A 12,964-nucleotide genomic window follows, 5' to 3' on the forward strand; every position below is an offset into this window, starting at 1 on the left:
TTTTTTCTGCCTCTGTTATCTGTCAACACGTTTTCTCCTTGGGCAACGAGTGACACACAATGACCAACGTAATCACCCGTAGTCCTCTGAGGCAAAAAAATAAAACAACAACCAAGAGGCACTCTAATCACTGTGAGATGTGAAGAGCCTTTCCTTGCTTTTACTCTGTCACCATGCATTTCATCCTTGGGGCTCGTCTCTTTGTTTTGTTCCCTCCTCTGACCTCTGTCACATCCCTGGAGAAAGTTCTAGTCGGTAGGAAGGCCACCAGGGCGACTAATGGCAACATCGTAGGCGGACTTATCCACGCTTAATTACACACAAGTCCCTCATAGAGTGAAATTTGGAGTGACTGAATTCTCATTGGCTGCATTATTGATGCCTTACTTTTTAACCCCCTGATTATATAATACTGCTTGAATGGATTCCATTTTGGAATAAAATTATGAAGCAATGGATTCCCACAGAGTGATTCTTCATCAAGAGATCCTCTGATTGGTTCTAGCTTCAGTGCTTCTGGGTAGCCTCATACTGAGAACTGTGAGTATTCCACAAATCATCCGCAGATGACCTTGACGGAGCATCATCCAAGACATTCTCAGATCAGATCGTAAAATAAAAATGGACATTAGAATGCAGGCAGGTTGTAGAATAAAAGTATGGAAGAGTGAAATGTCGGGGAAAAAAATAGTTTTGTTAAATATGGTGTTCCAATTTTGTTTCTTCTCTGTGCACACCACAATGGAGTTGTCATGAGAACAAGAAGGCATTGTAATAGAAGTAAATTTTATTTTTCTTGTGAAGGATGAAGCTCTTTCAGCTGCTCGGATGTTTTCTTTTTGCAACCCGGCTGAAAGAAATCTGTTTGGACACCAAACCCGGGTTGCTGACCTCTGAGAAGGTCAAACGAATGTCACCTTAAGCAACGTCAGCTCAGGGGCCGAACCTTTTCGCGATCCTTCGGGAGAAAGCGAGTTGCCTGTCGGCTATTTGGCTTAAAAGGTTCAAGGAGCTGCACTCGTGTCTCGACCATCTGTGCTGCGCTGCGCTAGCACCACATTAGGGATTCTTTAAACAGATGGTTTGAGGGTTGCATTGGAAAATGTCAGGACGATTCACTATCTCTGCAATTACTGCTATTTTAAATCTGCAAAAACCAATGAATTGAAACTTTGTTTTCGCACTTAAGTATAACTAATTCTCAACGCATAGTCAGAATAATGGAAGCTGCTTTGAAAAAGGACAAAACGATAATTGAGCCTGGTATTGAATCCAACCTGCACCTCAACACCTGAATGAAACAACAGAGGGAAACAAGTCTCGCTCTTATATCGACCAAAGTATGACTGCTGAATGTCAATCGGAGACGTTGACTCACCTTCTTCACCTTGTTGCCTTGTAACGCCGGATTGTGGAAGTCGGAGCATGATCACGTGGGTGGATGGGGAATTGTGTGTATGTCGCTTTGTAGCTCATATTAACAATTGATACGGCGACAAAGGGATCTGTGTATCGACAAAATTAGAATTGCACCAAATTGTATTTTTAAATTAATCATAAAGATCCATTTTTTTATTAATTTAATCAATTAAAATTGAAAAGGTTAACACATTTTAAAGATTTATTTATTTATTTATATTTTATTTATTTATTTTTATTTTAGCTCAAATTTTGAATTTAATCTTATTCCAGCTGTCAAAAATTTTTGGGGGGGAGGCGAGAATTGCACATGGGGCTTCGTCTCACAGGGAATTAAAAGCAAAAAAAAAAATAGGAAAAATTGCTAATTCTGCTCAAACAAACCAAACAACACATTTGTTTCCATCATACTTTCTTCTTTTTTTTTCATTAAAAGTTTCAAACCATATGGGAGGACATTTATTGAATTAAGCCATAGAAAATACAAAAAAAGGTGGAATGCAATGTTAACACAGAGGATGAGTGCAGGGTGTCAAGATGGGACTTTTCGGAACCTGAAGAAGAGGATGGCACATTTGTGAGCAGCTTATTTTGTGCCCCCACCCACCCACTAATCAAAATGAAAGACCCTCCCCCCAAAAAATAAAACGACACAAAATAAAATGAAATAACGGGAATGCTTTTTATCATTCATTAGCAGGGCAAAAGTTTTAAATGAAAGCAGAGTGGCTGGCTATTGGGTGGGGGCGACGGGGTCAATTTTTTTTTCCCTCCCCTCACAATAAGAAAATGTGAACGGTGCAGAAAGTCTTTTCTCCCCTCTGAAAATCAGTTTTATTTTTTTTTGTAGTCCGCAATAAATGTTCATAGTTTCTTGGTTGACATAAAAATGATCTTCAGTCACAGACGTGTCAAGTTTCTGTTCTGTCTTTTGAATAGTCTCTGTGAAAATATAGATTAGAACAGTCTTCTCTTCATGTCTGTCCACAAAGTAAACAAAGTGTCGCCCCAGAATCCAACAGAGCATGTTGCAGAAGATTTTGCGTGTGTGTAGAAGTAAATCTCTTCTGAAGTTTGCTGTGATCACACCTCAGTCTGGAAGTCACCCTCAGATGAGTCCGGGGTATTTGCCGACGATGAGTCCCAGTTCTTATTGTGAAGCTCCATGCGGTCTTTCTGCTCCCCTGGAATGATGGTCAACTCGGGGGTCATGGTCTTAAAACTGTCCCACGAGCTTCGGTCCTCAGGGGTTGACTTGTCCTGACGGGGGATGGAGAGAGCAAAAAAAAAAAACAAATCGAGGCATGTAAGGTAACAATTTAAAAAAAAAAAGGCAGATGGGGAAGTGTAATCCCCGCGGAAGCAATCTTACTGAAGCCACTTCCTGTTTTGATTACATTTCAGAGCACTTTTATCGGTGTCGTTTCAAGCAGATACAATGTTCAAAAGTTGTCTGACAAGGAGGGAGTAGGAGCATTTAGCTGATCAAACGCTTTTTTTTTTTTTTGTACAAACCATCTGTTTAGTCACGTTTAATGAAGCGGGCTGCTGTCCAGATGCCTTTCAGACTCAAGTCCCAGTTTTGTGAACTGCAAATATTTTTGGGTAAATTAAACACAGCTATGGCCTGAATTTGTAAATACAAGTAAGGCTTTTTAGATATACATAATATATTTCAAACATCTATACTTGTCATATTTTGGTGATGACTTTATAAGGTCTTGAAGAATAGATCTATTTTTTTAAATGATAATAAAATATATAAAATAATAAAATGAATATAAAAATGTATATATAAAATATATATTTAAATAATAATAATAATAATAGATATTATTGTTGGTTGTTGGTCAAATGATTGGCTGACTGATGAGTAACAATCTTCAAATTCAAATATTGAATAATATGTATATCATTATTCAAATATATATTTGAAATATATCTTCAAATATATTTCAAACATCTATACCTGTCATATTTTGGTGATGACTTTATAAGGTCCCAAAGAATACATCTATTTATTTTAATAATAATAAAATAAATAAAATAATGAAATAAAATAAATATAAAAAAATATATAAAATATATATTAAAGTAATAATAATAATAAATATTATTGTTGGTTGTTGGTCAAATGATTGGCTGACTGATGAGTACCTCCAGTGAATCAGAAAATTTGAAGATTGGTGAGCACACTGCATTTTCCTGTCATCATCATTGCATTTTCAAAAGATGTTTTTGTCGATTACAAACTTGCCCCGAGCAACCCTTGTGGGCAGGAACGATACCGCTTCAAACTTGGCAGACTTTTCTAACTGACTGGGAATACAAACCAAACCAGACAACAGTCTTCCATATCCACTCCAATATGCAGAAATGATCAAATTTACATCACTACAATTTCCTTAAAAGCTTGTTTCTGCTCACAATCCATAACAACAGCAACCTTTTCATGTATTTCCCGATCGAGCAGTAAACCCGCCGCCTTCTCCTGCCAATCGGTTCTACTTCACATGAACTAATCATAGCATGAAAGCTTCTGTCTGAAGGCCTGTGATCGCTGCATGTGGTCCTCAGATGTGCCCCCCACACATGTAAAATGCATGTTGGGTGGGGGGTGGGGGGGATTAACTATAAACAGAATTAAAGGTATGCACCAGATAAGGCCCGTTATTCAAATGTCACTCCGGTGCTTGTGGAGATAACGATTCGCAGATCTGTGATGTACAGATTTGGAAGAACGCTTGCTCAGATGCTTGTGTGAAATTTAAAACACAACAAAATTAGATCAACAAGTTCAGGAGTCATAATCAAGCCTGCAAGAATACGTTTTATCCGACACTGAATTCCAGCTGAGACCCACAAAATACAAATCGGAAATCCGCCGCCTTCCTGGCAGTACCGATGATGATCGTCGTAGCTCAAGGGGGCAATCTGTGCCTTATTATCATTCTTGCAGCGTCACATTCTGACAGTTGGCAAAAATGAATACAAAAGGCATAATCTGGGAGCCAATTTGCATGCTAACTGCTGGCGAAGGAGCATTTTGTAAAGCGGGAGTATGCGTAATGCAGCCGTTAAGCCTCGACACTATCCCCGGGAGAACGGGCTAACGCGATTGTGTTGCTTGGGCATGTCTATCCCGTTGCCTGTCCCCCATCTATGCGGGCCTCTGTTCCTCTATGCCCAAAAGCGCCAGCTCATCACCCCCCCCCAACACACACATCTACATCTCTGCCAGAATCCCCTCTACTTACACTGGATGAGTTCTTTTCACCTCCAGCAGATGAAATGCTCCATCGCTTTTCCCTCTGTGGCGATGAAAAGGCATGCATGGGATGTCGAACAGAGAGAGAGAGAAAGAAAAAACAAGGTAGAGAAAAGAGAAGAGGAAATCAAAGTCACTCACAACTCGGCTATTCAATAAACATTGTTCCTGCAGGTGAGCAGGTCGTTGTTGCTTCGTGTTAAGACACAATTGCTTTTTCGCACTCTCTCTCTCTGCCCAAACGATAAATGCATGACAACATGCATAGAAAAAATATATAGAATATGTCCCATGTTTAATATCTTTCAGAAAAAAAGCATTTATGATTCACTCATTAACATTCAAAACATTGATACACCAAAAATCTGTTGTAAAAAAAAAAAATATATCAGCAGGGGATTCGTTTGAAGCAAGTACAGAACTAATAGCACAAAACTCTAACATACAAAAAGTAAAATACTACTGGATTATTTTCTAAGAGGAAGCTACAGAAAGGCAAGTAAAAGAAAAAATCTACTGGCTATTTTAATATTTTATTAATAATAATATTTTCCGATGGAAGAAATCTACCACCTATTGAACTCATTGATCCTCTCTTTTAGAGCATGGAATGTTAATTAGGTTTTTGGGAGATTATTTTGGTATGATAGGTGAGTGGGTTAAACATTACCTTTGTTGACTTGGATGCCCATGGATCTCCTGACTGTTTGGCTACACTCAAACTGAGATGTGACAATAAGCAACAGAAAGACCCCCATCAGCCAACAAAGGACATAGAAGGGGTGGGGGGGGAGGGGCAAAAGAAAAATCAATAAAGTAAAATACATATGGAGTGTTAGGCTTACAGAAATAATTAAATGGCACAACACATGAAACAAAAAAAAATCACAAAAAGCAAAAAAAGTTGAGTGGATACCAGAATTTTCCGATGAGTCAGCAATTACAAAGTGACGCTCGTTCGTCTTTTAGTTGGAAAGAAACGACGAGTAACAAGGCCCTTCAAAGGAGCCAAATTAGGAGAATGTAGGGCGAATAAATTCCATTAGTACAACACATTGCAAACAAACGAGCAATCAGACGCAGGCTGTCTAGGCCGTAATGAGAAGCGATGTGATCCACAGCCAGCGCCAGCTTCGCCGCACCCAAAACAGTCCCTACACAAGTGAATCAGCTTCTCTTTAATTGGCCCAAAGACACTAAGTGAGCCGAAACCGCATTACGCCACTCCGTGCATGAAGCTACTCTTAAGCTACTTGATTTCAAAGCTACTGTTGCACAAAAAAAAAAAAAAATACTATTCTTTTCTTTTGCATGTAGCAAATTGTTCCCGAGGAGGAGGGTATTAATTAAACGAGCGGAGGGAGGGATAATTAATCAATTAAGGCATCAAATGAGTAAAGAATGGAGAAATGAGGGAGACAACGAGGTAGATGATGTCAAGCTGTGAGGACAAACAGAGAGGGAATTAGATCAGGAGGAGAGAAAAAAAAATGACAAGCAGGGAGACTTGCTTTATTGTTGGAATATGAAAGGCCCTTCTGCTTAACTCCAGCAAATTGATTTTCGGGACCTCCGGGGTTTTAAGTGCAAGCAAATTGTCCACCCTCAATCAACACAAGAAAAAATGGCTCTTTGTCATTTCGCTTCAATTTATGCGATCTAACAAAAGCACACACATTACCTTGGCGAAATGTCCTCTCCAGTTGCCAAAACCCATCAATTACGGTTTCTGCGGTTAAGTATATATTCATAAAACCCTCAACCTGAGCCTGACCTCTTCTTTTTATGATGTCACCTAATGGAAGAAGTATCTCAAGATCTACATCTGGATTCCATGCGGTTTCAAGTTCCCGAGAGTTTCTCTTGTCTCCGTCTATTTGCATTCTGCATAGACACGCTGTGTCTATCTGCAAAGGGAAGCCAAGCACTCTTCATCTAATCAAGAACGCAGCAGGCGATAGGAGGAAAATACTGTATACACCTTTTGAGAGCCACAAACTGCCGTTCCCATTATGCGGCGCAAGCTCTCCTTCTGTTCCACTCACACACACACATACCAACTATCATACATAAGCGTACGTAGCACATTATAACTACCGCATGCAAATGTAGGACGACCTTCTGAACCCTGCAAAGACAAAACACGCTGAAGAAGAAGCTCTTGCAATAGAGAAGGAGCTAGTGGCTATACGTTCCACGCTGTGCGTACACCGCATACAATTTCTTTGACTCGCTTCTCCGACTCCCTGCCTTCTCTATTATAGATAAGAGTGCAAATGCAGTATGAATCTCTCCTTGCTATGCTCCCTCTCTATCTACTGCAATTGTATACATGTGTACCGTATTTTCCGCACTATAAGGTGCACTTAAAAACCTCCAATTTTCTCAAAAGCCGACAGTGCGCCTTATAATCCGGTGCGCCTTATATATGGACCAATATGGATTCGTGGATGAGGACTAATTTATTAAAGTAAGCTTTACGTGTTTATTTTGTGTGTTGTGTGATATTAACGTTTGAGCAACGTTGAGTTATTGATACATTATTGTTTTCACTATTTCGAGTGTTACGATATTGTGATTGCATTAACGTTTGAGCAATGTTGAGATATTTAATCTATGCGCCTTATAATCCGGTGCGTCTTATATATGAACACATTTTTAAAACGCGCTATTGATTGAAGGTGCGCCTTATAATCCGGTGTGCCTTATAGTGTGGAAAATACGGTATATGTATTTACGTGCAAATGTATGTGTATATGTATACATATATATATGTATGTGTAAAAAATCTGTATGAATATTGGTTTATTCAAGAGCTTAACAGCCCGTAATTGATTTTCATCATTGAAGTTAATGCGGAGCTTTGTGAGGAACTGGCGGCTGCCGTCTTACAGGTTTTTTACAGTTGCTCTAATTGAGTATAACGATGAGTCATTATTACACAGCCCATAGCGATCAATTTGGTAAATATTATTAGCATTACCAACCAGGCTTCAATAAAAGAAACGTTTGTCTGTGTGAGTGTGTGAAGAGTTGTAAGGGCGGGATAGAGGAAGACAAGCAAAGCAGAAATAGAGACTGAAGATTTGTGGTGGTTTTTATTATCGCTCAGTTTACTTTAAGCTTAGTGCACTTAGTTGGAAAATTGGATTAGAATGGGGAGGTCGAAAAAATGTGTCCACATCTCGATCTTTCTCTGTTGGATATTTTCTGGTATCCACTCAATCTTTTCAACAAAGTCAGCACATGGATCAAACCTTACCCCAGAGAGAAAATGGATCAAGCCTTCTTAACTCCATAAACTTTGTGATATGTATTTCAGAATAGCTCATCAGCACCTAGAGTATTTTACCCTCGTTGGTGCCAATGGTAGAGTTTACGGCGAGAATGGAATTCTTTACGAGGTGATTATACATCTGGCTGATTGTCTTTAGGATTTATTCCGAACTTGTAATGGTTAAGAGGCTCTAATTCAGGCTTGGGAAGAGATGCAATGGCTTCATGGTTGGGCACGCCACACGTAATGATACCACAGCAATAAAAGCACAAAACAAAGGGCTAGATGAACAACAAAAATATCCTATTTATTTGTATTGGACAGGAAATGGCCACGCTGCGAGACGTTTATCACACAAGACACTACTGGGAAGGCAAACTATACGCTATACGTCTAGAGCACTTGATAATGAGACACAAAACTGCAATTGGGATCACACGGGAACCGAAGTTCCTTACGTTGACTTTCTTTGTAAACCAAAGAAGCTCTGCGCACGAGCGACGGTTCTGTGTTGTGCCTTGGCGGTGGGGGTGGGGGAACCTGTTTTAGAAAAGGTTAAAGGTTGTTTAGGTCCTTGGTAAGAGAAAGGAGAGGGTCAATGAATGAGTTTGTCTTCCATTGCTGCTCGATTAGTAAACTTGACATCACACGGTAAAGGAAAGATTATTCGAGTTAAAATGAAATTATTAAATCATTACTCAGACTGTAATTGTCCTTTAAATGGAGGTGACACCAGGTGCTTAGGAAAAAAAACAAACATGGCGGCGGAGGTACACCAATCTCAACAAGTCCACACAATTGAATGTGTTTTACACACATGCACACACACCTCATCTCCATAATTACTGTATAGTCAGCATGTCGGTGTCTGGGGGTGACTCTCAAAGTGAGTTGTTGACAACAGCATAGATAAATTGAAGCTGGGTCCTGTCAAAGGCCTGACACTGATAGCATTAGCCGTGTAATTATTGACAGTTAGGTCAACTGCTCACTTTCTTTTAATATAATAGATCAGGATGTCTATGCCGTATGTTTGTTATTAATTCAGAGATTACCGTATTTTCCGCACTAAAAACCTCCAATTTTCTCGACAGCGCGCCTTATAATCCGGTGCGCCTTATATATGGAACAATATTGAGCCACTACAGCAGGTGTGTCCAAACATATGGATTTATATATGCGCCTTATAATCTGATGCGCCTTATATATGGACAAAGTTTTAAAATGGGCCATTCAATGAAGGTGCGCCTTATAATCCAGTGCGCCTTATAGTGCGGAAAATACGGTATATGCAGATGGTGTGACCAACCTGGTTCAACTGTGGCGTAAATTGCAGATCTATTTTGTGGACTATTTATGTACAGTTTCTATTCAAAAAATGATCAATATCGTATGACAAGAATGGCCAATATGAAATACGTCAGCCTCCATTTCTCCATCGGTGATGCAAAATGGATCGCGGGTGTCTCTGGTTGTGCCCTCCACAGATGAGAAGAGTATGTGTTTAAAACTTAATGAAAGTGTCCCTCTGAAGGTTAGCGCAGAGTGAGCTGGGACTGGCTTTCATCTTCTGCTAATGGTCTTTTAATGAGTCAAAAACGCCTTAGTATTATGCTCTCATAGACGCCCACCCGAGAGCCAACTTCTTACACACATGCAGCGTTGTCACACAAAAAAAAAAAACACTAACTATACGACAGATACATGAACTAATTGGACATAGAAATAAAGCACCTTTGGCACAAGTGTCTGCTTCACGGGCGGTGTGTGGTGATAAGCTAATGAACTTGCAAGCGGGGGATTTACAAGTCTTGAATGTGCGGAATTTATTAATTCTCTATGCATGCTTTTATCCCCTCTTAGACGTTAGCTAGGATCAAATGATTTGAGTAGTATTTACCAATAGGAAGAAATGGTTGCAAATTTCACTGGGTGTAGATTAAATTCACTTATGAGGTTATATGTTTTTGTTGATGTCCTAAAGTACCATATTTTCTGGACTATAAGGCGCACCTTCACTGAATGGCCCATTTTAAAATGTTGTCCTTATATAAGGTGCACCATTAATGCCTCATGTCAGATTTTTAATCCAAATCAAATCATTCTCCATTTTATCTTTTTTATTTCAACTTCAGACACAACAAATGACTTTATGATCACAAAATAATGATCCATAGTCTTTTTGATTCATGATTCATAGTCTTAAGCGGGCCACTTATGATTGATTTCATGACGCAATGCTTCGGGGCCAGTTTAAATTTAGGAATTTGGTCCATATATAAGGCACACCGGACTATAAGGCGCACTGTCGGCTTTCGAGAAAATTTTAGGTTTCTAGGTGCGCCTTATAGTCTGGAAAATACGGTATATTAGGAATATATACATACATAATGTAGATAGGAGATTTGTTGTGAGCTCCTTTGTGTTGTCTTTCCTTTTCCAGCCATTTATTCAATTTGCAAATGTTAAATGTCATGCAAGGGCTTGTCTTTCCATGAGCTGGCTCCTTCTCCTTACTTTGCTTGAGGCTGTTATCAAGACAAGAAGCTATTGATTGACTTTTTGTTTTTGATTTGCCGTGTCAGGGGGATCAGTGTGTCGGTGTGCGCTTTTGACAAGCTTAAGGGTTTTGTTGAATTGGTGCAGGGAGGCTTCCAATCTACATTTAAGGCAGTTTGTCTTACCTTGAATGTGGACATGGCTGGGTCCCTGCTATACCTGTCTATGGTGTGGAACTTGGAGGAGTGGTTGAGCTCATGGTACAGCTCAGAATGTCTTTTGCGAGTGTGCATCACTTTCTGGAAGGGAAGAAAGGAAGGGGACACCAAAAATGAACCAAAGAGAAAACAAAATAAGCGGAAGGTGGGAGGGGGGGCAAAAATGGGGATGCTGAGGGGACTACAGTGATGCTCTTGATAAAAGGGATTAAAGATGGCCGACTCATTGGTTGATGCTATTTTGGCAATTAAAGGGGCAATTTTAGGTACTATTAGTGCATCATAACATTCGTGTGAATTATGTGAGGTGTCTGTTTTGTAATATTAATAATGTACTGCCGTTTTGAACTAAAATTCAAATGTGTCATTTGAAAAAAATATTATACTCAAACTGTAAAATTAAACAGCTAATCCCTAACCGTGTTCATGCAACAGCCAGTTGTGAATCCAGTTAAATTGCCAGAAACAGTTAGTAGTTTACCGCACCCAAGCTATAAAATGATCTTTTCTAATACGGTCAAAAATGAATGTCCAGTCTTTAAAGCATTTTGGTTAGAACTAACAATCCTCAAAAGTATCAGAAAAAAAATCGTCACTATGAATATTTTGGATAGAAATGAAAAGACTGGAAATTCACAGAAAACCCGGAGACCATGACAGAGACACACACAGCCAAACTATGCTGATCCAGACAAAAATAAAAATAACTAGCCAACCAAATGCAGTGACCCAAAACTCAACCACTATCAATTCTCCAGACACAAACACTTTGCTGTTTCTTTAACCAGAACCCCCACAGCTACATTTCAGCATAATCTCACTAAATTGTACAAGGCAGTGGGATGTGTTCCCCATCATGTTATCATTAATCACCGCATTAATTTCTTGAAACAGAAATAAGGGCATTTGTTGGAGAAACAGCATTCTACAAAACTCCAAAACCGTTATTTGTGCTTCATGCAGGGGGGAGGGGTTAAGCGATGCTCCTACGCTAAAGTCCTGGCAGAAGCACGAAATTAAAAAAAAAGCAAAGACAAGCAGGTAGAAAGTTAGGACGTCTAAGACCTTACCTCAAAGTCCAGCTCAGAGTATCGTACTCTTTTCCTCTGGAAGGGGAGGGGCCGAGGGGGAGAGAAGAAAACATCAATGTCCACCCCCTCGTATTGGTCTGAAGGTCTGACCCTCACCTCGGGGTCATTTAGTGCTATGTTCTGGTTTTCCAACATGAAATAAATATTCTTAAACTCCACAAGACGAAGGCACTAATTATTCTATTTCAACATAATTATATCAGTGAAGTCTAATAAGCCAAAATTAGTGAGCAGGATGAAATTTTTCTCACAGCCTCAAGTACCACATCCCCATAATAATCAGCATGAATCATTCGTTGACACACTTCCACAGAAATTACAAGAAAGAAAGGAACACTTGATCAATCGTACAAAAAACGGTTTTAATCCTTAAATCTGTTTAAAGTCCTTTCCTTTTCCCCGCCGTACAATTCCGTTCTATATCGAGTTTGCACACAAGCTGCCAATTTAGCACCTGCAGATGTTTCCAACTCATCTGGCCATGACAGCGAGCAGCGTCGTGTTCTATCTCCCACTCGGTGTACGTGTTCCCTGCCAACTTTGTATTTGGCAGCGAGTAAAGCTTCCCCCCACAGTGACTTAAAAACTGTGTTTACCGTGCAAAAAGGGCAGAGTTGCTGATCGAACGCAAAAAGCAGCCAAGTTATTTCAAAAGTAAAGACGTTAAAATGGATTGAGGAGTTAATCCCATAAAAGTCTCCATTCTTAATGAAAGAATCCGGTAATCAACCTTTCAGCGTCAGCCCGCAATTATCTGACCGTATTCTGATTTTGTTTGTGTAATACTATCATGATGTCATTTCAAGAGGATTTAATCACAGTGTAAAATTATAGCCGACATTTTTATGCCAGTTTTGAACTTGTGACCCTCCTGAGTAAGAATGACTCATCCTTATCATCAACGCTGAATGAAGCCTCTTCACTGATGGGCAAAGTGTCCTTTTCATCGTTTAAATAAACCCTGAGTCAATTTGTGTGTCATTGCTGGTGTAAATGTGGCATGCAGGCTTTTTCTCACAATCTGACTCACGCACACGCTCACATCCACAAAACTCATTTCAGTAAATGTGCTGCTCATGAGAAATGGATGATAGTCACTGCTTTATAGTCTAAGTGCTGGAAGAATGGTTGAACCTGTGAAGGGGTCTTTTCCTATACGGTTATAAATAGAAGTTAATTAATTGTTAATTTC

General features: G+C 39.5%; 2 protein-coding genes across 25 annotated transcripts in view; one reads left to right on the forward strand and one right to left on the reverse strand.

Annotated features, from left to right (window-relative positions):
• The window catches only part of col9a2 (procollagen, type IX, alpha 2), a 224,811-nt gene that overhangs the window by 51,830 nt on the left and 160,017 nt on the right, over positions 1 to 12,964 (forward strand). The gene's annotated exons all lie outside the window — the stretch shown is intronic.
• The window catches only part of adgrb2 (adhesion G protein-coupled receptor B2), a 76,524-nt gene continuing 65,423 nt past the window's right edge, over positions 1,864 to 12,964 (reverse strand). For 7 of the 19 annotated variants that reach the window (XM_088364407.1, XM_088364416.1, XM_088364412.1 and 4 more), the window contains 4 exons: positions 11,752 to 11,787; positions 10,649 to 10,762; positions 4,677 to 4,730; positions 1,864 to 2,679 (listed from right to left, as the gene is read on the reverse strand). In XM_088364407.1, coding sequence (XP_088220533.1) covers positions 2,503 to 2,679; positions 4,677 to 4,730; positions 10,649 to 10,762; positions 11,752 to 11,787 — 381 coding nt within the window. In that variant the 3' untranslated portion in view covers positions 1,864 to 2,502. Of the gene's footprint in view, positions 2,680 to 4,676; positions 4,731 to 5,357; positions 8,505 to 10,648; positions 10,763 to 11,751; positions 11,788 to 12,964 lie in introns of all 19 variants that reach the window. The other 12 variants (XR_015854779.1, XM_088364414.1, XR_015854776.1 and 9 more) reach the window with 12 other exon arrangements.

Source organism: Syngnathus floridae, chromosome 21, assembly GCF_059516105.1.
Source record: "Syngnathus floridae isolate MCC-2025c chromosome 21, RoL_Sflo_1.0, whole genome shotgun sequence".
NCBI lineage: Eukaryota > Metazoa > Chordata > Actinopteri > Syngnathiformes > Syngnathidae > Syngnathus > Syngnathus floridae.